Raw genomic sequence first — 24,942 nt, forward strand, 5'->3', positions numbered from 1 at the left:
AAGCATTATCTAGAATAACCAAAAGATATAAGCAACCGAGAAGTGTCCAATGACAGATGAATGGATAAATAAAATGTGGAACAGATCATATAATGGAATATTATTCAGCCTTTAAAAAGGAAGGAAATTCTGATACGTGCCACAAGGATGAACCCCGAAGACACTATGCTAAGATTGTAGGATTCCACTTAAAAATGAGGTACCTAGCATAGTCAAAATCATGCAGACAAGTAGTAGAACGTAGTTGCATGAGGTTTGGGGGAATGGAGAATAGGAAGTATTTCATGGGTACAGTTTCAGTTGGGGGAAGTGAAAACATTTTTGAGATTGATGGTAATGTGTCAGTGTATTAACTACCACAGAACTATACACTTATACACAGTTAAGATGGTTAATTCTAAAAAAAAAAAAAAAAAAAAAAAAAGAAGATGGTTGGGTATATTTTACCACAATTAAAATACACGCAGCTTCTTTTAAATTTTCTATGAACATCAGAAAAGGAAATAAAAATAACTAATGTATTCAAGTAAATAATCAAGTGTGCATTTGACTAGAGTACTTTCCAAAGTCATGTCAAATTCTATTCTGTTAAGAATTTTTATGTAGAGACAAGTCTAAATTTAGTTTCTAACAAAAAATACTGTTTATGAAACCTACTCCTTATTAGCACATTTAATTGTTTTTTCTGGTGCTACATTTTAATTTCTGAAAATGCTAATGGCTAAACAGTGATCACTGATATTTAGAAAAGAAATCACGAAGTATGGCCATGTTAGCAGCTAGCCAGAAAAAACAAATCACTAAAACTATGCCTCTCTGATCATCCCTAGTTGTATAAAATTAAGAAGATGGGGCCACAAATCTAGACACAAAAATTTCCATATGCTAAATGAATCAGTTATTCAACTATTTCTAAGCATAATCAGTCTCAGAAGATAAACTTAAAAATATTAATATAACTATATTGTAACTTGGAGATTCAATTTGAAGCCTACCTTAAACATATTAAAGATTCATTGAAAATACATAAAGAGTTGCAATACTTTTGGTGGGGGGGGGGGGGAAGGGAGTTAGGACATCAAGATGACATGATGGAGGAAAACAAAAACCCAAGTTCAAGCATAAAGTAAGTTTGCCAAGAAATTATAAAAGCAGTGCAGAAAGCAAACTAAAAAATAGTCCTTGGTTAAAAAGAGTATAAACGAGAAACAAGAAAAATAGTATGAAGTAGATCTTACCCAAATAAACTAAGCCCACACTGAAATTTACTTTGGGATAAAAAATAAAACAAGTTATGGGATCGCTGGGTGGCTCAGCAGTTTAGCACCTGCCTTTGGCCCAGGGCGTGATCCTGGAGTCCCAGGATCGAGTCCCACATCGGGCTCCCTGCATGAAGCCTGCTTCTCCCTCTGCCTGTGTTTCTGCCTCTTTCTCTCTCTATATCTCTCATGAATAAATAAATAAAATCTTTAAAAATAAATAAATAAATAAAACAAGTTATGATCCTGGTATATTCTACTTTGTTTTACACTTTGCTTATTTTCTATGTAGGAAAATTTATATTTATTTTTACTGAAAATATCATTTTCATTGTATACACTGAGTGTACATATTCCACAACTGTGTTTTCCTCTGAGAAATAAATTACATTATGTTAGGAGTAACCTATTGAAATGTAAAAATATTTAAGATATTACAAGCTCTGTAATCAAATACTGTCATTTTTTAAATTCATAAATTATTTTCTCAATGTTTTACGTTGAAATAATCAAGATTTATTAACAAAATTTAAAATTCTTTTATAGTTTTAATACTTAATGTGAAGAAAACTTACCTTAGCAGTGAAGACAGCCTGTCTTGCCTCAGGTATCATATAAAGTTGCTGAATAGTAGAAGCCAAGTAACAAGTAGCTCCAAGGTTAGTTAGGCCAACAAATCTACATTCAGCACGAACATCCTCATGGGGCCAGTAGTCCCACTTATAAGGTGCATGGGCTGCTGAAAAAAAAAGGGAGGAAAAGATGCCCCCCCCCCCAAACAAACTATGAAACATAATGTATTTTGCTTTTACTAACAGCCACTACTCTCCATTACTTCAGTCAATATACATTAAACATTATATAGGACAACCTAAAACTAATGTAACATATCAATAATATTCAAAAAATAAATTAGTAAGAACACATAGAAAAACTAGTTCATGCTCTAAGATTTCAAAAGACTGCCAAAATTTAATTTTGACACTAAATTATTCAATCAAAAAATTCCAATACTTGGGATACCTAGAAAAAGTCCTTTACACTTTTTTAAAATCAATGTTTACATTTTTAACATCTTGACAATGATAGTTTATAATGTTAAAAGTGTATGAATAGTGAATTCTCTCTTTAAGCCATGCCCTCCAAAATCTCTTTCCTGCTCATAAAATTTAGAAAGATTAAAAGGAAAAGTATGCTTACACTGCATGTGTTGTGCCATAACCCAGTTGTGTATTAGCCTATAGTTCTCAACGGATCCTTTTACCATCTCTACTAACAAATCATAAGCAGCAGCTCTTGAAGAATGTGATTTGCACTTTGGCTGTTGTCTGTCTTTTAGACTAGGCAACAAAAATAGAAGATTGAAGATATCTCTTAAAAATTCCTGGAAAAAGGAGAAAGGCCAAGTACATTATCTAAAATTACATATTAGTTATATTCTAAATATAATGAATATCTTACATAGAGTAAACTATATGACAATCTACAATTTACTTAAAGGCTATTTAAACATTTAGAGCAGCATCATATACAATCATCTGAAAGTCTTCCTAATGTTCATTTCTCTTAAAGAAAACAAAATGGGTAGAGATCACCTTTATTCCTCTTTATCTCTTGATAGATAATAGGTTCATTCTCAATTCCCATCTATAATCCTATTATTTTCTACTCCATTAAGTGACCAAAAGTTTTTGTTAAAGACTCATTACGTCCTATCTTGACTGTCTTTGCTATTTACTTTGGTTTCTCATTTCACTCTCCTAACAGTAACAGCAGCAGTAGCAAAAGCACCACCATACTCTTAATGAAAAGTTATGATGCCAGATAATACCTCAAGGCCCCCATACAAAAAAACAGAGGAGGCTAAGAACCTTGCCTGGAGTCACAGAGTTGGAAGAAGTCAGAGCCAGGATTTCAGACACCAAGCTCCTAATTTCTATCCCAGTGAAGTTCAAACTCAAGTACAAGGTTCTACCATGCTAGATGTATTCTTCTTTAAATTCAATCTACCTGAGAAAGGGTCACCTTTCCCACTTGCTTTTTATTAATTGGTCCTTTGTTACTTTACCAAAGGTAGTTGTTTCTCCCATGCCTCAAATACTACCCTGGTACATTGTTCTGGGGTATAAAACCTCTCAGTGTATTGTGTAGAAAAGAGGTAATATAGTTAAGACTAACATAACATTCTCTTATCCTTAGAATGGCTGGTTTGTAAGGCTGGCTCCTGGTTGTCATGTGAAAATTTGAATGGCAAAAAAAAAAAAAAAAAATTTGAATGGTAAAGAATTTGTTCCTCTGATATAAAACTTTTCCTATGATAAAAATGACTTATTATGCCTTTTGTATTTGGTTTGCTAAATACTTGCTTTCTACCTGAGAGTCTGGAATTTCAGACACTGTGGTCAGTTACATAGGTACTATAAATGACAACCCCTACCTTCACTCCATCTAAAACTCTTGACTTGTTAGGTTCAAGAGAGTTCATTCCCCTGATAAGACGACACCTCACACTTGTTACACTCATTGCTGGGGAAATTAAGCACATCCTCTGAAACTCCAATAGGAGAGGACTCATAGAAGCATGTACCTCATTTCCACCAGATTAGCTGGATGCTGTCTTTTTGTTGGCTAATTTCATTTTGTATTATTTCACTATAATAAATCTTAGCCACAAGTACAACTAAATGCTGAGTTCTTTGAGCCCCCTTAGTGATAGACTGAACCTGAGGGTGGTCTTGGGAACCTCTGCCACAGGTACTAAATAAAAGACAATTTGAAATACTTTCCCATTATGATCTCACCTCTTCCATCTCGTTACTGTCAAAGAAAGTACAAAGTTCTGAATTTGCAACAAAAAGTTTGGCTAAGAAATATGGAAAGTGAATAAGGTCTACTTCATATAGTTAACAGACTGATAAGTCTGTATCCTGCCTATCTTAGAATTCAGGTTAGATGATATGTCTTGGAGACAAAGAAAACATGTTTACTTCAACTATAAAATAACGGCATACAAAAAAAAATAGGATTGGCTAATAACTAGTTTAAAATGATATTGGGGATAATTCTCTCCCTTTGCCCTTCTTCCCCTCTAAAAAAATTAAAAATAAATAAAATTAACTATCTTTGCCAATCAGTTTGGATCCAGAAACTGAAAGAGCAAAGTTTCCATAGCTCCAAAGCTTTGATGTATTTAAAATGTACTTAAAACCTATGATAAGATAAAAACATTTTATCAAAATATCAGGTTGGTAAAACCCTAATGAAATGAATAATATTTTTATTTTCCTTACTCTGAATTTACCAGAAAAGAAGATCTCTCTAAGCGAAAGGGTAACTGATACACATTAATAGGTCCATTTTTTAAAAGATTTATTTGAGAGAAAGAAAGAACATGCACACTGAAGCATAAGTGAGGGGAAAGCGGGGGGGTGGGGGGGAGAGAATCTCAAGCAGAGTCCCCACTGAGCACAGAGCCTGACACAACGCTTAATCCCACGACTTTGAAATTGTGACCTGAGCCACAACCAAGAGTCAGACACTCAACTGACTGAGCCACCCAGGCACCCCTTAATATATCCATATGATAAATAATGGCAAAACCATTTTGGTATACTTCACAAAAAGAACCACCTCAAACTGCTGAGAAAATACTAAAATTAGTTTCTGATAATCAGTGTGATTTTTAAGATGTAATTCAGAAGAAACTTAAAGATTAATACTGTTAAAATAAAACTTCCATTTCTACTGTACACATGTAAATGTTTACATTTCCATTATGTAAATAAGATTTCCCAGAACCTACATCTATAAATTATAAAGGAGGAAGAGAATTAATGAACACACATTTGACCTTAACAAAGAACATCCACCTGTAACTACATGAATTAATTTTAAAAGACCCATCCTTCTTGTTAATACATTCATTTTCAATTAAGTTTCATTTAATGTCTCATACTTCTTTGGCAAAAGTGAAGGTATATTTGGACTTGCCTATGGTTCTGCAGTAGAATGCATGCGCTGGATTGTAGTCTCTGCTATTCCCAAATAACCCATTTTTGCTGGTAAAATAACAGGCAGCTTTGTTTTTATTTTATTTTTATTTTATATTTTTTTAAATTTTTATTTATTTTATGATAGTCACACAGAGAGACAGAGAGAGAGGCAGAGACACAGGCAGAGGGAGAAGCAGGCTCCATGCATCGGGAGCCCGACATGGGATTCGATCCCAGGTCTCTAGGATCGCGCCCTGGGCCAAAGGCAGGCGCCAAACCGCTGCGCCACCCAGGGATCCCGGCAGCTTTGTTTTTAAAGGGTAATAACATTACTTGGTGATCAGAAGTGGAATTCAAGGAAGACCCCCCAGCAGCTCCAGTACCCACAGAGCCAACTAGACTCATTGCTTTCTTGCTGACCTTGAGGTTTAAGGCTTTGAGTCTTTTAAAAAAAAGTCCCATTTGGGAATTCTTCACATCCTAGGAGGATGACTTACAAGGAGAACATCAACTTTGCCACCCCAAAAGTTCATAAGAAGGAAATCTCGAAAATCATGTAAGATGACATCCATGCTGAAACAACTTTGACCCAGATATAACAAAGAGTATTTACAATGCATAAAAATAAGAAAGTTTCAGAGAAAAATGAGATATCCTAAATCCATTCTGTTCTTACTAATCAAACTGCAAAACAACAGACTCTATAAAAACGTATCAAGAATATAGTTCCATTTTTGAGACTGAAAAAATTCAAACAGAAAGTTTGACAAAATTATTGCTAGATTGCCAACTATTTTTAACGCTAGAAAATGAACTTTTGACATTTGATGAAGATACAAATTTTCTTCTATAAAATATGTTACTAAAAAGTTTTTAAAGTCTGCTGTGTATATGTAAAAAAAGTACATTTATGTTGCTTTGTTTTTTTTTTTTTTTTTTTTTTTTTTTTTTTTTTTCATTTATGTTGCTTTGATTGCCCATGTCCAAATAAACGTAACATAATGATAATACAGAAGGAAATTTCAGGTAACACCGTGAAGTCACAAGAAATAAATATTTTTTTTCTTTTTCTTTTTTTTTTAAAATACACTCTATTTTATATTTTTTTCAAATAAACAAATTCCTGGAAATTATACTCTTTAAAAATATGGAGTTGATGGAGATTAAATAGTGTACTTGTGATGAGCACCAGGTGAAAGATGGAATTGCTGAATTACTATATTGTACACCTGAAACTAATATAACACTGTATGTTAACTACAACTAAAAACTTAAACCAATAAAACAAAAAAACAGAGTTGAAAAATCTAGAAATTTTTCAAAGTTTAAAGATCTGTGAGAGAACACCTAGGTTTCCTCTGTGAGCCATAAAAGTTTGAGGACCACTGCACTCTGCTGGCTCTTGATCTGTCCAGATATTTTGCTAAAAGCACATTCTTAACGTTATTTGACTGGATCAAACACTTTGAAGGCCCCCTTTTTAAATCAAATTACAAAAGTAATGCTTTTGTTTTATACCATGTACATATAAAAATAAATTCATGTGAACATAAGAGATGACCATCTAGCTTCCCAAAGTTATCTCCTATATTTCTTCAAACTCAAGTCAAGCTGAATTAACCCCTCAATTTCCTGGACCTACCCAGTGGTTTCCCATGACTTAATTTTTATTCATATTCTTTTCTAGGACTCAGATATTTCCTTTACTTTTCTACTTAAAAACCTTTATTCTGTATTATGAAAACTGTATCCTCTTCAAAGCCTTTCCTAATCGTGTCAGTGCTATGTGATCTTTCACATCCCTGATGGTATTCCTTTAATGCCACTTTTTTTTTTAAATGATGAATGGCAAATATCCTGAGCAGCCATTATTTGTGAAAGTACATACAAATTTTGAATAAGGCAGGTTTCTGAATAATTACCTGCTGAAAAAAATGAATTAAATTGTCCATTCTTAAAAAATACATAAATAATTCTTAAGATCAGGATTGAGTCTTAATCATCAGTTTGTTAAATATATATTTGTTGCTACATACCATGCAATGTAGTAGAGATTAGAATGGGGTTTGTGTGTGTGTGTATTTTAAAGATTTTATTTATTTATTTATTCATGAAAGAGAGAAAGAGGCAGAGACACAGGCAGAGGGAGAAGCAAGCTCCACGCAGGAAGCCCGATGCAGGATTCAATCCCGGGACCCCAAGATCGCACCCCTGGGCCAAAGTCAGGCGCTAAACTGCCGAGCCACCCAAGGTCCCCGGGGTTTATATTTTTAAAAGGGAATTAGAAAACTGGAGAAAGAGGAAAAGTGAACAAGGGAGGAAGAGAGCATGACGAGAAAGAAAAAGCAGTAGAAGCAGTGGTGATGGCGGTGACAGAGACTGTATTTAGCTTGCAGGGCCTAAAATATTTACTAGAAGGCTCTTTAAGAGAAAATCCTCATTCCTGAACCACAGTAAATTCTCAGAAAATTTTAAGAATTCTTAAATAATAAAGTAAAATCATTAAAGTAGAAAATACATTTTAAATACCTAGAAGATAAGGAAAACTTTTTTCTTTTTTTTTAAGATTTTATTTATTTATTCATGGCAGAGAGACAGAGGCAGAGGGAGAAACAGGCTCCATGCGGGTAACCCAATGTGGGACTCGATCCCAGGTCTCCAGGATCACACCCCAGGCTGAAGGTGGCGCTAAACCACTGAGCCACAGGGGCTGCCCAGGAAAACTTTTCTTAATATTACACCAAACCAACTGCTTTAAACACCTCCACTTGCATATACATTTCATATTTAATGTGTCCAAAATAGATCTGATTCTGACACTCCTACCTCTCCTCAAAACTGATCTATCCTATATATATCCTATATCCTGATATATCCTATATATTCTATAAATGGAATTATCATTCACTCAATTTCTTAGGCTTAAAATGGAGTCTTTCTCTCCCACTTCACAATCCTATCCAAATTTGCAGTCTATGAGCTCTACCTTCGTCAATAAACATCCCAAATCCAAGCGCGTTTTCACCATCATCCCTCTCCAGAACCACTCCAAACTTCCTAGCTAGATTCCCAACACATTTGCCCTCCTAGCTTTCTACCCAGAGTCTAGATCAGAGAAAAGATTACACAAAATAATGGTTTTCAAACACCTGCAAAGAAGCTCAACCTTATTCATATTACAAAAAATAAAACAAACCTGGGAGAATCTTTTTTACCTACTGTACTGGCAGAAATGAAATATCTGATAATTATAATGGGTTGGTAAGAATGTGAAGAAATAGGCACTCACCTATATATAGTATAGGTGGAACCATAAACTGGCTCAGTATTCATTGAAAGCAACATCGTTGTATCAACCAAAGTCAACAAGATACATACCCTGTGAACCAGCAATTCTACTTCAGAATCTTTTCCTACAGACTTTCCAAGTGACCAGATACATAAACATCTTCAGTGCAATATCACTTATAAGAGTGTAAGACAACTTCCATCATTAGGAGCTAGTTAGATATATATGTGTGTGTATAGATATACATACAAAGAGTATTATGTGGTTGCCAAAAAAGAATAAATTAACTATATATGGTATATACTGATAAGAAGACTCTAAGATAGGTGAAAAAAGCAAACCATAGAGCCATGTATTTAGAATTTTAACATCTATAGCCAGTATTGCATAGTGGTTAGAAGCTCGGCTAAGTGAAGTGTATGGGTAACTTCAGTGAGGCAAGTTGCTGAACCTGTCTATGCCTTAATTTCATCATTTGTCAAAACAGAGTCTAATAACATCTACCTTATAAGGGCTCAAAACTTTGATAAGATTATTATCTGTATAATAAACAAAACGGAAGAAAAAAATAAGTGGTCTTTAAAAAACACAGATAAGCAAAAAAGAATTCTGGAAAGGAGAGAAAAAGAATAAATTCTCTTTCATATTTCCAAAATGCAGAATTTTACAAATGAGGAAAAAAATGACAAAAGATACATAGACATCGATTATAAGCAGAAAATTCACAACATGAATAGACAGTACATACAGAAAAAGACACTCATCTTCAACAGTAACTGAAGATATAAAACTAAAGCAACAGTGAGACTTGACAGACTTTGCATGTAAGCAATGTCTCAGATATCCCCTTCATATGTGGGAGTATCTGAGAAAAAGACACTAGAAACATTCTAAAATAGTGCAGCTGGGAGAATAAGAAGATATAGCCTTTTGTAAACTAATGAATTAAGATCAAAACGAATCAAATTTATTTTAAGAATAGGAATATATAATGGGACAGGTATGCAATGAGGTTGTTTCTCGCAGTTGCATTTTTTTTTTTTGGAAAAGGAATAACAACATAAATGTCAATAAAAAAATTGTTTCCCTCTTTATGTATCTAATTTTTTAAAATATATTTTTAGTGTATTCACTTTTTAAAATAAAGACAGCAGATCACAGAATGGTATTTAATATAAATGATATACTTGAGCATTTAATATGTCCATGGAAACTTCTGGAAGGCCATTCATCCATCACCTAAGCATCATGGGAAATCAAACATATATATGGGGATCTCCCCTTTGCACTATTGAAAAACTTTTTTTTTTTACAATGATTTTCACATCATAATGTTATCAAAGAAATCAGCATTATTTTAGAATAAAAGTTATATACTAGCTTATGTAAGATAATACTTCAACCAGTAAAACTAGATCAAATTATTCCCAGTGAGTATAGGAAAAATTTAAAAAGGACCTAGAAAAATAGCCTAAGAAGGGACTTTGTCAAATAGGGGAAGTAGTATAGAATAAGACAGTAAGACTGTCACCTTAAATTTATCTTCAGAATCCCTAACTCTATGCTCATGAGGACTATCCCATCCTCCTGGTTTCTCCTGAGTTTCTTACCACAAATAGTAACCTCAAGTAAATAATCCTCCAAACCAAAACTCCCTCCCTTGATGCAGGCAATGACAAAACTGCTAATGGCAGAGTAAATAACTTAATCTTAATCTAAAGAGTAATCAGACTTTTGTGGGTATAGTCATCAGATTTTATCAAATAATAGATTTTATGTCAAATGGGCTTCTAAAATATGAAACCAGTAAGAGAGGTACTCTAATGACTACTTATTAATTCTGAATATTATTAATTCAAAATATTCAACCCTACAGCAATTGGAGTAGAGGTTACCTTTCTGTGTACAAGTCATAGGATTTGTTTCTGCATGCTAAATATAAGCTTAGCATTTATATTTTATTCAATGTTCAACTTTTCCTACCCACAATAAAACTCTAGCAAGTTTTATGTTTGCATGTTTAAGAAAATTTAATATAGCCACATAAATTCAACAATAAATATTCAACCATATTTCATATAAACATTTGAATTTCTTAATACCTACCTGTCCTTCTCTTGAAAATTTAAAGGGTGGTTTGTGTTTAATAACACTTGTTGCAAGCCTAAGGAGTCCTGTAAGCCCATCATCTTCTATATTACCATCTTGATGATCAAGGATTTCCCTGCTACAAAAAGGAACACAAACAAAACAGATAGTTCACATAATTATGTCTTTTATCTTTCCTCAATGATATAAATGTCAACTTCACATCAAATTTTACCTTCGAATACAGTCAGCCAAATGTCGTGCCAAAGCATCTAAGTCGAGGAGTGTGGTCTTAATACAAAGAGAAAATATAAAATTCAAATATAGATTTTTGTGTTTAATAGCCAGAGATTACTAAAACAAAAAACATCCTTCCTTTGTAAATAGTAAGAATTTGGTTCTCCCGAATTCATTAGAATACTAATTAAATTATAAATAATACTCTTATAAGTCACTCTTATAAATAATGTCAATTAATATAATTATAAACACATCATTGACAGTCCTTCCAAAGAGAATCCATGGAATGTCAGTAACAAATTATGATAGTCATAGTAATGTATGGAGAAGATACAAAGGTTTATTGTTTTATTTTCTAGCAATTTTATTGACATATAATCCACAATACCAGTTAATTTGCCCATGAAGGCCTGTTTTTACCACCACCTTTTAAATGGGCTTTAAAAATAAATTTAAAGGGCTAAGTGGCTCCGTCAGTTAAGCATATTCTTAGGGTTGTGAGATTAAGCCCTGAGCCAGCTTTGAGCTGGGCATGAAGCCTGCTTAAAACTGTCTCTCTTTCCCCCTCTCTCTGCCCCTCCCCCCACTGTACCCTACCTCAAACGCTCTCACTCTCAAAAAAATAAATTTAAAGGTTTTAGAAAATTTTAATTTTCATTATAACTGAGCAACAAAATTAAAACACTTCACACACACACACACACAAAACTTAAAAGGATTCTCAAGAAACTCAGATCTCTAAGAAAAAATTATGCTGACTGGCAACCAAGAAATATTAGATTCCAACTTCAAATGGGCAACCCCAGGTTAAATAAAGAAATCAATGTTTATCTGATTGATATGAATAATCAAGTTAAAACACATTCAGTATTTCTAATTATTTCTCAAATGAAAAGTATTTTAAGAATTCAATGTACCCTGCTCCTTAAAAGTAGAAAGTGGAAATATTATAGGATTTTTTAAAAATGCAAAGTGTATATAAAATGTACATGGATTAAAATACACTTTTTAAGACTTTTTAAGTTATCTTTCCACCCATTGTGGGGCTTGAATTTACAACCCCAAGATTAAGAGTCACATGCTGTACTGACTGAGCCAGGCAGCCACTCTTGGGTTAAAATACATTTAAAAGAGAGAAAATGTTTCATAAATATTTAAATGTATCTTCTTAAAAGTGTTTCTCACTTTCTGAGAACACTTAAGATGTATTTTAGCTTACTCAATTTATGGAGAAGAGACTTACAAAGCAATTCTGTCTTTGAAATTAACTTGTTTTAAGCATCTGTTTAAAACTATTTTAGTCTAAGAAAATTAGATGAGTAAACTAATATTTTTTTAACCTTAAAATAAATTCTCTTTGAATTGCAATTTTATTTTGCACACAAAACTCCAAACCCACATGCTATTACAGAACACTGTATATTTACATCTAAAGTCTAAATTTTACATTCCGAGTCACATTTTATATCTACAAATCTTACTCAGAAGAAATAGAAAATTACTTATAGGTACCAGATGAAGATATTTCAACAAAGGACAAAGTAAAAAAGAAAAAAGAATTCGGGCAAAACAAAAATGTCCAACTACAATAAATAATTAAGGCATTTTCAACTCTTATAGAATGATACAAATGCCCTTAAAAATAAGGACTTCTATAAAGTCTTTAACATATATTTATCATGTTGGATGGATCGTGCACACTTTAAGGTATAATTTTCTGAACGTACCTGACTAGCATCCTTTATATGTATGTTGTCAACTAATTTGCACAACAACCAAAAATACTCTTTACATCCAGGTTTTAACATTGGTTCTTCTTCATAATCATCTATCTATTAAAAAGAATTAAACTTCGTGAAAACATTTTAAAAAGGATAACTTAAAATCACAATACAAAACGACAGACCTTATGAAAAAATTAAATCCATGTAAAAACAGTATTCAAAATTTAACAAAAAATGGAAAGAACACTCTTAACTTCTGTAAAATTAGAATAACGAGATCGAAAAGGGAAGAGTATAAGAACTTTCAGAAAAACATTACCCTTGAATTTCTTATAACCTACTTGAAAAAATTATATAAATAACATTAAATAATGTATTATGAACTAAAAATTCAATGAAAATGTGTCAACAAAAGAAACCTACAAAAGATAAGCATGAATAAATCTACCCATATGCAATGGTTTATTATAGTTTTAAAATCTAAAACATAAAAAACACCTTATATATATATATATATCTTACAGACTTGATGACAAGTAAATATGAAGGAGGAAAATAGTAAATCCTACAATGCAGGGATCTCTGGGTGGCGCAGTGGTTTAGCGCCTGCCTTTGGCCCAGGGCGCGATCCTGGAGATCCAGGATCGAATCCCACGTCGGGCCCCCGGTGCATGGAGCCTGCTTCTTCCTCTGTCTATGTCTCTGCCTCTCTCTCTCTCTCTGTGTGTGACTATCATAAATAAATAAAATTTAAAAAAAAATCCTACAATGCATCGTATTTCTGGGGTTAGTAAATGAGCTCTGAGTTTTTTATGTTGTAAAAGGCCTTTTTACAAGGCCAGTATATACCCTGGATAAGGAAAGGAAATTCAAAATTTAGGACATCAATAAAGATTAAAAAAAAAAAAAGAAATCTATGTGACTGAAGGAGAAGAAAGCTACATTTATGTTTTTATCATTTGATTATAGTAAGAACAAATGCTATCTCCAAAACACAATATCCAAAGGAGACCCCAAAGAGCTGAAATCAAAGAACATAGATTCCATTCCCAGGTATAACATGGACACAGTATGTCCACAATACTGTCACTTTAAAAACTGTATAACTATCCTCTTGGTAAAAACTACATACAGTACACAAGTACTCAAAATTACTGCGAGTATATAATACAATGATAAAAACGTGGAGGCAAGAAAATTGCAGAAATAGGTGGCTCAAGTTGTGATCCCAGGCAGTCCTGGGATCAAGTCCCACATCAGGCTCCCTGCAGGGACTCTGCTTTTCCTTCGGCCTAGGTCTCTGCCTCTCCCTCTGTGTCTCTTGTGAATAAGTAAAATCAAAAAAAAAAAAAAAAGAAAAAAAGAAAAGAAAAGAAAGAAAAAGAAAAAGAAAAAGAAAAAGAAAAGAAAAAGAAAAAGAAAAAGAAAAAGAAAAAGAAAAAGAAAAAGAAAAAGAAAAAGAAAAAGAAGAAGAAAAAAGAGCCTCTCCTAAACACAGTAAAATCTTACCCTGATAGGTTTTAGTGCTTGAGCATCAGGAAGAAATTTCAATAGTGTTGAAGCAGCCAATAGCAGAAAAGAGCGATTGATTGAGTCTCCTCCATCCAGCCCTGACAGAGATAACTTATAAAGACCATTGCAAGACTCATGACGGACTGCGGTCTAGATGAAAAAAGCAAGTTCCAAAGATTGAGTTAACTTTTAAAAAGTTAATCTTAAAATCAATTGTCAGCTGAAATAATGTTAGATGGTTTCTTTAATATTTCTTAAATGCAAAGTTCTGATCACATACTAATGCACATAAATATTATCAAATAAAGTACCCCCAACGTATATAGTGCTTTGTATAAACATGTTAGAAATTCCCAAATGTGGACATGAAAAACACCAAATAAATGTAACAATAACAAATACAAAAGGGACAAAGGAGAGGATATTCATAATCATTTATTTATAAACTAAATAAAAAGATAAAATATTTGCAGAACAAGAAGCAATTTAGAAAGTACTTATACCAAAACATTTTAGTTTCTAAGGGACTTGCCCAAATGTCACAATCACTGCCTGTGACACAGCCAGAACAAGAATATATATGCATTCAATTCAGAGTTTAAGTATATTAAGACAGGACTGTCTTAAAAAGATGTAACTATTTTGACTATTGTGGTTAAGTGTTTTTAGCAAGAGTATGTTTCTACTATTTCATTTAGGAATATAGTGTAATATCAAGATGCAGTTAGTGACAATTATACTGACCTTCAGTGTTTACATTGGAATCAAAATATACTTGACTTATTTTTATTATCTCTTGTGTCTAAGGACACACTGCAATTAAATAGAAAAAGGAAAAGAAGCTTCTTCTAAAATATAAATTACCAAAATAAACTCTAGCTCTTCCCAGAAAATGTTCAAAACTCCAAAGCAAAATAATCAAAATTTTATTTCAGAAAAAGAAAAATATGAATGCTATAGACTTTTAACATTCAGTTTTTTCATTTTTAAAATTATTTAAAATTCGATTAATTAACATAAAACGTATTAGTGGTTTCAAAGATAGAGGTCAATGATTCATCAGTCTTATATGATACCCAGTGCTCCTTATATCACATGCTTCGCTAATGTCCATCACCCAATTACTCCATTTCCACACCCCTCTCCCCTCCAGCAAACTTCAGTTTGTTTCCTATGGTTAAGAGCCTCCTAATGTTCACATTTAAGTCTACATAGTTTCAAAAACACTCAAGATCTTAAAGTGTTTAATAAGTACATCCCAGATAATGGGATATACTTATGGAATTATGTCCATTTGTTTCCATTAGCTCTTTAATTATCAATGCTAATAATTTAAAAAATAAGAAGAGTAATAGTACTGATTTTCAGTGTTTATCTTACCTCAGGAATAAGGAGAGTCAATTTCTTTAACCAATCTTGTAAATGGTCACTATCAGCAAGGCTAGATTTCACTAAAGAACAGCAATGCGCCCAACTCACCAAGAGCCACATTGAATAATGTGAAACTAAAGAGAAGTTAGAAAAAAAATATGACTGTAAGGCCTGTGCTGTAAAGAAAACACAATGTTCATTATTAAAGATTACCTAGTTAAACAAATTTTTGTCTATTAAAAATTAGCTTTGTGGAACCCTTACTTACCTTCATGCCTAGACCTGTGATCGGACTGAGCTTTCAAAACTCTGTAAAAGGGAAAAAAACAAACAAACAAACAAAAAAAAAACAAACCACCACTCATTAATTTCAGCAATAAAATATAAAGGACTCAATTTATTACCACACATCCCTTTAAAATTTATACAATGTACCCTTAACAAAAAAGAATAAATTAAGAAAAATATTTGTTCCTATGGTCTTTATCTTTTAACGAAACATGGAAAAAAATTATTACAGACCACTGCATATGACTGTTCAGATTTAATGAACAAAATCTAAGTGAATACAGTATTGACTGAAATAACTGAACCCTCAAGAAGTGCTCATGATGGAGCACCTGGGTGGCTCAGTCAGTCAAGCATCTGACTCAATTTCAGCTCAGGTCCTGATCTCAAAGTCATGAGATTGAGCCCTGCATTGGGCTCTGTGTTCAGCCTGGAGTCAGCTTGTCCCTCTCTCTCTACTCCTCCCCCTACTCTCTCATGCGCGTGTGCTTTCTTTCTCGCATACAAATAAATAAAATCTTTAAAAAGAAGAAAAGAAGTGCCCATGATTTAGTTACTAAAGAGACGCAATATTACAAATAGAAAGGTTATAATGGTTTAGATTCTAAATTTCAGACTTCTAATTTAAAAAAAAAAAATCCTACACTGACATACAATGCCCTTCCTTTAGTATTGTTAATGCAAATTTCTATCAGAAGGTTAAAAGCCAGTTACTAAAAAGTAGAGAAAACTAATTTAATTCTGTATTATTTTACATCAATTTTTCTCCACACATTTAGTTACTCAGTGGAAAATGTATTACTTCAATTTAAACAAAAGTATTAAAAACTTTCATTTTAACAAAACCAGTAAGTGAGAATTATTTGTCTTACAAATAAATTCCGTTTAAAAAAAGAAAAGCACTGATTCCTTGCATCCTTATTTTGTTATAATTAACAAAACACCTTTCAAAATCTCAGAAAGCAACATTCACCCACATTATTGATTTACAGTTAAAAGTACTGGGGCACCTGGGCAGTGCAGTTAAGCACCCCATTCTTGGTTTCAGCTCAGGTCGTGATCTCAGGGTTGTGAGATAGGAGTCCTGCCTCAGGGCTCTACCCTCAGCATTGAGTCTGTTTAAGATTCTCTCTCCCTCTCCTTTTCCCCCTTCCCCCTAAGTTCACATGCACATGTACTCTCTCAAATCTTTAAAAAAATAAAAAGTACCAAGAAGTTAAAACTTATAAATCACATTATCTGTTCATATTTCATGTTTAATTATTATCATATTGGTATAACCAACTTTACCAAAAGCAACCTACCCATCCACCTTTTAAATATGTAGCATTAGAAAATTTTTGATGGGGCATCTGGGTGACTCAGTCAGTTAAGCATCTGTCTTTGGCTTGGGTCATCATCCCAGGGTCCTGGGATGCAGCCTAGAGCCTAGAGCCCCACTCCCTGCTTAGCAGGGAGTCTACTTCTCCCTTTTCCCCTGCCCCCAGCCTGAGTTCTCATGCTCGCTCTCAAATAAACAATCTTTTTCTTAAAAAAAAAAAAAAAAAAAAAGATTTTTGATAACAGGCAAGAAGTTTGTTCTAGCTGCCTTAATTTATATAAACTTATTAGCACCTTATGAACTCAAGGTGGGAGCCTAAGAAAAGGTAACAGTGCATGAACAGGCACAGATTAAGAAATACAGGGATGGGGGTAAAAGAAGGGGGCTTACATTACAAAGATTATAAAAAGTTAGAATGGAACTGGAAGAATGAAAACAAGAACAGCCACAGAGTGAACCAGCAGCTGGTATCAAACCTGCATGTTTATTTTTCCTTGTGTAACATTAACAAAGTGAACATTCCTTAATTCTCAAGAAATAAAAGCAAACTAAAAGTTACTGAATGGTTTTAGTACTTCAATATATCGTGGTACGTGGGATAATGAGCTAGTGCGTGTGTTAGTGAGGACACAGAGGAGGAGTTAAATATGATTTAACTGGAGAGTTAATTGGTGGCTGGGTATAAAATATATTTTATCATACAAATCAAAGACATGTTTACAGTACTTTCTTCCTTTCTATACGTTGTCCATTCCTAAGTTTTACAAACAATGAGATAAGGTATCTGGCACTAAAAATATAATGGTGAGCAAAATGAGATACAGTTCATATAGAATTTAGAGTCAAGTGGGGTAAAGCAGATATTGATCAAGTAAAGAATGTGAATTCAACTGAGATGGAGTCAAAAGAAAGGTAAATTACAAAAGAAATAATCTTAAAATAATCATGCTATTTACATTCAACCACTGCTTATGAAGGTGACTTTTAAAAGCATCTAAAAACAGCGATTAGCCACAAATACGGTTAAGCACTTTCAAACATGTTTACATCAGCTTTATAAATCATTTGAGTACAATGGCAAATTTCAGCCCAACAAAGCAGCAACAGAATACTTAGAAATTAATTTTACATTCTTTAACATAGCTTATGTGATTATCTAAGGCCCCCATGTATAGTCAGGTCCCCATGTATTAGTCAGCAATTATCACGCTTGAATTTCTGTATTAAAATTTCATACATTATGGCAGCCCCGGTGGCGCAGTGGTTTAGCGCCGCCTGCAGCCAAGGGTGTGATCCTGGAGAGCCGGGATCAAGTCCCACATCGGGCTCCTTGCATGGAGCCTGCTTCTCCCTCTGCCTGTGTCTCTCTCTGTGTATCTCTCATGAATGAATAAAATCTTTAAAAAAATTTTTTTTCATACATTATTTTTTAATCTCTACTGTAGCACAAATAAATGGGATATTACATGCTCAAACTATATTCTTACACACACATTTCCAGCTCTGTCCACCAATGGCCCAGAAGCAAGAGAATCTCAGTAGCAGAGTCCACCAAAAATCCGTATTTTTGGAAGTTTCCCACCAACAGGAACTATAGCTTCTTAAAGAAATGGCTGATTTCAGGGCTAAGGTAGGAAACTACACGCCTTGAAGATCTTACAGGGACAGGAAAAAATAAAAAAGGATGACTCCTTTCCGCTCTAAATAATAAGGCTATGTCAAAAGGACATGAACAAGCTTGAGAAGGTCAACTCAGGTATAATTTGAGTAAAGTGAATAGTGATAGTCATGAACTACAACAAATTGAAAAATCCGTGAATTCAAACTGATACTAACTTAAAGGAAGAGAAAGCTCTTCCTTATAACAGAATGTCAACCAATAAACAGAAAAAGAATGCTTAAGAATCAGAAAATCACTACTTTACATTTACTATATTTAATTCAGACAAGAATCACACCAAATGCTAAAAATCAATAAACAAAAGTTTTATGAGAAATCATTTTCCATAGGTCACTTTTAATTAGTAAAAATCAGAAATTTTATTATAGAGAAACCTGCAGGAAACCAAATGAACTAATAAAAATTAGTATAACTAATAATGAGACCAACTGACATCAGCAGGATATACTGGGAAAGACACATTACTTATGGAGTACTCCTGCTAAAAATAAAAATATATCATCTGAATTTAATCACAAAGATAAAAAACATTAGAATTAGAAAACCTAAATTGGAAGATGTTTCATAAAAGAATGGGCGTGAAGTACTTAGAAATGTCAGTATCTTGAGAGAAAGGCTACTGAAGTATCCCTGGTAAAAGGAAATGGAAGAAATAACAACTAAATGCAGTACATGATCCTAGACCGAGGGGAAAAAAAAGTGTCATAAAAAAATATTCAAGGGACAATTTGAGTATGGACCATACATTAAATAAACACTATCAGAGCAAATATTTAAATTTCTATATTTGAGTCTTTTACTCATTATTAAGAAAATGTCCTGGTATCAAAGTGTTATTGGTAAATGGGCATATCTGAAACTTACTCCCACAGAACTCAGGACAATATGTAAGAAAAAATATGGGCACAGAGACACACAGAAAATGCACACTCATGATATGTAATAAAATTGGCAAAATATTGGTAATATGCAAATGAAGGTGAAAGTATGAGAGTTGAGGTACCCTAACAATTTTTCTGCTAACCTTTAATTTTTTTCAAAATGAAGTTTTAAAGCACTATATTTTTGGTACAAGTATATACGAAAATTATGTAAAACTTCATACCTAGGAGCCAGATTATCATACGTATAAGCAACAGACATAAGTCGCTGAATCAAACTGGTTCCTTGGACAAGAACAAGAAATACCTTTAAAACAAAAACATTAAAAAAATCTTTAAATACACTAAAACACAAAAATGCATTTTTACCACAAAACTCCAAATTACTTTGATTTTTATCTATGACAAGATAAGGAATATCATACTGTAAAAATACTAGTATCAGAAAATCAGAATTTTGTAACCAAACTTAGGAACATAAGCTTAAAAAAAGAAAATTTACAAATACAAAAGCAAAATTATTCTTTATATTTGATCTACAAATTCTTTATGTCACCCAAGTGAGTGAAAAAAATTTATTACATATGTCAGTGGTTTGTTGGGGTGATGAAGAATGAAACAGTTTTTGCTTTTGAAATAGGGGAAAAAACCCAAGCAGTGGCAGATAATCTCAACCATCCTGAAATAAACAGAGAAAAGAATGAATACAGGGCAAAGATTCTATTTTAAAAACCATTAGGTTCAACATTTAGTTTGCATCCTTTCAAGCTGCTTGATTTTAATACATACTTAATTTTTAGGTTCTGGTTCTTCTATATCATGTTCTATATAAGTTCTATATAATGGGAGAAAATAATTTGCTACTTATATAAATAGAGAATTATAGACTCCTTTCAGCAGATCTCAACTCTTCTGGGCACTAATGTTTTAAGCACTGTTTCCATCCTGGAGATGTGAGTCCAGTGTAGCAGATAACACAGAAAGCACTGTAACACAAGTAATACAATGTGCCACTAGAACAAAGAGAGCAGCAACGAAACCTATCCCTTTCAAGGAAAGCTGTTTAGGCTGGAATCTTAAAGTCTGACCTGGAACTTGAACCTTCTGAAAGGGCTTTATGGGCAACAAATGAAATAATTCATGATAGTCAATTATAAAAAAAATTAGGGTTCTTCCACACTATCTACAGGATATCCAAACTGGATAACTTGTCTCTAGAATTAACATAACAAAAATTTGTTCCCCAAAAGCTTAACATAAATTATGATTATGATAAGTTAATGGAAAAATAAACACCTTTTTGAAACTATAAAAACACTGGCATGTGTGAATAATAATACTATTATTAAAATCTCAAGAGGAAATGACTAAAGTCAAAAGCTTTGAAGTTATTTAATGAGTTAACAGAACACAATTTTAGTTCTTAAATTATAACCTAGGAAGACTATTCTGGAGAAAAAGTAACAAACATTACAGCAATGCAAGGTTAAAATAAGTAGTCAACAATATGCAACACTGTAGAACACATTTAGATTACACTGTAGTCCCCACAGTTCTATTTTAATTGTATTAGCTGTAAATGATTTGGAATCCTAGCAGAGGTCACTTGTCCCATTTAATCTCCAAAATTCTGAAAGGGAAATATGAAATATGCATCAGGTTTCAATTTTTACTAGTAGTTTCCAATCTAGGTTTCACTATACTACTTCTCTTATCAGAAACAACTCATTACGCTAGTGTTTCTTTCCCAGCTATGAGGTAAAGTGCTAGTCTCAAAAGGTTACAAATGAATAAGAGATCTCACTAGATCCCAGTACAAAGATGGAGCCATTCAAAGGGCAAATATTTGATCATATGAATGACAGAATCCACAGACAAAATTCTAATTATACTGCTGGATGTGCTAGTTTTTGTGCCATTTTTAGTCAGCACTGCATCTACCATTCTACAGAGTTGCTTTGTGAATCTAGGGCTGGTACATCACAAACTAAATTCCTCCTTTGCCAGTTGATTTCCTAGGAGGTTCTGCTAATCTGGGACAGAGATTACTTCCTTGTTTTTTCTATTAACACTGTACCATAGTTAACCCAGGAGAAGCTATTTAGTTTCAGAAATAGTAGCAGAACCCCTTCCTTAGAGGCCTAAACCCCAGGTCAACAAGATCCTTTCTTATAATCTCCTCATTTCTGATATTCCCAACCTTTTTCTGTATGTTCCTTAAACCCCAGGAGTGGTGAATGGTTACCTGTCTGGGTTACCTCAGTATTTTCTTTTTATATGTTTAGACCTCCAATGCAGACATGTGAAACCAAATCTTTATTTTAAATCTCTTCTGTTGAAACATCTGTGTGGTTATTTCCCTAAGCTCTCACAAATTCAGTATATAAATTACTGAGTGTAAATGATTAAATCCTACAGTTAGAGAACATTAGAATAGCATACAATTCATTCCTGCAATTTGGATAATGAACTAAAAAATACTACTATTTCATAATTACTACTGGATTAAAAAATGAAGGTATCACTTTAGCTGTTAAGTCATATGTGGTAATCTAGAATTGCATTTCTTATGCATTACCATATTCTTAACTTTGTAAAACACAAATAGAATTCATTACTACAATTTAATGGTAACTTCTGTACTTTACCTCTGTTAATCTTGGTATATGAAGACCCTTGGCATGATCACCAGCAGCCTTTCTTGATTTACCAGGCCAAGTTCTTTTCCTATGGCTTTCTGCTATACCAGACCAGGCAAAGACATCATGATAAGCTAAATCCAAATCGGATGGATCTACTGCAAACTGGCATATTAACTTCAGCAAGCAAGCAAGACAGTCTAGCTGCCACTGTGGATAAGAAGAAAACGTCATTTCCCTATTTTGATTAATTTAACATGGCCACTATACAACCTGAAACTAAAAGTAGAAAGTAAAAATAATTACAGCTAGTACTTTATCTATGTGCTAAAGAAGTTTTACTACTTATGTATTCTGTTGAGTAACAATCCAATCTTATAAAAATGACAAAAAATATCTAGATACTAAGAGGTAAAGAAAACATCCAAATGTCATCTGATCTACTGCTCAGATTGTAGTATAATTTTTTTAATTACTAAAATGTAAACAAAAATGTAATTTACCCCAACATGAATTAAGAGACAAAGTATTTATAGTTGTTTCTCTAGCCAAGTAGAGAATATAATCCAATATTTTGGAAGCCAAAGCAATTCTCAAGAATTCTAAAAAAATAACTGAAAATTTTGTACTTTACATAAGTACATTTAAAATAAAAGAAATATTTGGTATAATATTTAGTTTGAAATTTTCATTTCTGATTTAAAGATCTACCTTAAAATTTTAAAAACATGTCAAGTAAATTGATATAATTCTTGTGCAAGATGAGAGTTTCACAGTATTCTCTTCAACAGTTATTTTCCTATCTTCCTAATCTCACTGCCAAATTGTGTAATAGCTATACCAATATACCTCGGAAGGGAATTCAGCAATTCAGATTTTCAAGAAAGTTACAAAGAAATTTCAGTAAGATCAGTCCTTTCAACAAATGGTGGTAGAAAACTGAATAGTAGCCATATTTAAAAAAAAAAGAAACAGACAAAAAACCCCACCAAACCCTCAACCTCACTCTACATATACAAATACATATACAGTGAGAATGGGGAAAATTAACAAGGCAGGAAACCAAAAATGTTGGAGAGGATGCGGAGAAAAGGGAACCCTCTTACACTGTTGGTGGGAATGTGAACTGGTGCAGCTGCTCTGGAAAACTGTGTGGAGGTTCCTCAAAGAGTTAAAAATAGACCTGCCCTACGACCCAGCAATTGCACTGTTGGGGATTTACCCCAAAGATACAGATGCAATGAAACGCAGGGACACCTGCACCCCGATGTTTACAGCAGCAATGGCCACGATAGCCAAGCTGTGGAAGGAGCCTCGGTGTCCATCGAAAGATGAATGGATAAAGAAGATGTGGTTTATGTATACAATGGAATATTACTCAGCTATTAGAAATGACAAATATCCACCATTTGCTTCAACGTGGATGGAACTGGAGGGTATTATGCTGAGTGAAGTAAGTCAATCAGAGAAGGACAAACATTATATGTTCTCATTCATTTGGGGAATATAAATAATAGTGAAAGGGAATATAAGGGAAGGGAGAAGAAATGTGTGGGAAATATCAGAAAGGGAGACAGAACGTAAAGACTGCTAACTCTGGGAAACGAACTAGGGGTGGTAGAAGGGGAGGAGGGCGGGGGGTGGGAGTGAATGGGTGACGGGCACTGGGGGGTTTTTCTGTATGTTGGTAAATTGAACACCAATAAAAAATAAATTAAAAAAAATTGACTCAAAATGCATCATAGAACTAAATGAAAATGGTAACTATAAAACTTAAGAAAAACAGGAGAAAAATCCTTGTGGACTTCAAAGATTTCTTAGATAGGATACAAACTCTGTTAAAATAAAAAACTTCTCTGCTTAATAGACACTGTCAAAATAATGAAAAAGGCAGCCACAGATTGCAAATATTACTATACACACATCTAGCAGAAAAATTTGTCTAAACTGATGAAAGAAAAAAAAAATCCTCTTTACTAAGATCAGAAGGAAAGGAAGGGGTGGGGGGCCTAAAGATAAGTATAGATGCTTCATTAAAAAAACGTGGTCACTATGAAACTTGTGAGATGCACTGAGAAGGAGACTTAGTGGAGGAAATTTATAGCTAAAAATGCTTAAAAAAAAAAACCCTCAAATCAACAACCTAGCTTTCCCACTTAAGAACTAGAAAAAGAACAAGCTAAATCCAAGCTAGCAGAAAGGAAATAATAAAGTACAGAGTTGAAAACAGAACAGAAAAACAAGAAAATCACTGTAAATAAAAGTTTGTTCTTTGAAAACAAAACTGACAAACCTTAGCCTAAGAGAACTAAAAAAAAGGAAGAGTGAGGGACGCCTGAGTGATCAGCGGTTGAGCATCTGCCTTAGGATTAGGTCGTGATCCTGGGGTCCTGGGATCTAGTCCCACATCAGGCTCCCTGTGTGGAGCCTGCTTCTCTCTCTGCCTATGTCTCTGCCTCTCGCTCTGTCTCTCATGAATAAATAAATAAATAAAATCTTTAAAAAAGAGTGAAATTACTAACATCAGAAATAAAAGGAGGAATTTTTCTGCCAAATCAACAGAAATAAAAAGGATTTCAGAAGAGTACTTTAAACAACTATAAACCAAAAAGCTGGAAAACCTACATGAAATGGACAAAGTTCTAAAAACACAAAAT

The 24,942-nt window shown here is 33.4% G+C and overlaps 1 protein-coding gene across 2 annotated transcripts in view; it reads right to left on the reverse strand.

Moving 5' to 3' along the window:
* Positions 1 to 24,942, reverse strand: part of USP34 (ubiquitin specific peptidase 34) — a 244,189-nt gene that overhangs the window by 58,875 nt on the left and 160,372 nt on the right. The window contains exons 34-43 of one of the 2 annotated variants that reach the window (XM_035721667.2): positions 22,295 to 22,495; positions 19,871 to 19,953; positions 15,744 to 15,784; positions 15,485 to 15,609; positions 14,102 to 14,254; positions 12,596 to 12,700; positions 10,864 to 10,919; positions 10,647 to 10,767; positions 2,460 to 2,643; positions 1,835 to 1,998 (exon numbers count right to left, since the gene is read on the reverse strand). In XM_035721667.2, coding sequence (XP_035577560.2) covers positions 1,835 to 1,998; positions 2,460 to 2,643; positions 10,647 to 10,767; positions 10,864 to 10,919; positions 12,596 to 12,700; positions 14,102 to 14,254; positions 15,485 to 15,609; positions 15,744 to 15,784; positions 19,871 to 19,953; positions 22,295 to 22,495 — 1,233 coding nt within the window. The remainder of the gene's footprint in view (positions 1 to 1,834; positions 1,999 to 2,459; positions 2,644 to 10,646; positions 10,768 to 10,863; positions 10,920 to 12,595; positions 12,701 to 14,101; positions 14,255 to 15,484; positions 15,610 to 15,743; positions 15,785 to 19,870; positions 19,954 to 22,294; positions 22,496 to 24,942) is intronic. The other variant, XM_025468624.3, reaches the window with a different exon arrangement.

The sequence above is a fragment of the Canis lupus genome, chromosome 10 (genome assembly GCF_003254725.2).
Source record: "Canis lupus dingo isolate Sandy chromosome 10, ASM325472v2, whole genome shotgun sequence".
NCBI lineage: Eukaryota > Metazoa > Chordata > Mammalia > Carnivora > Canidae > Canis > Canis lupus.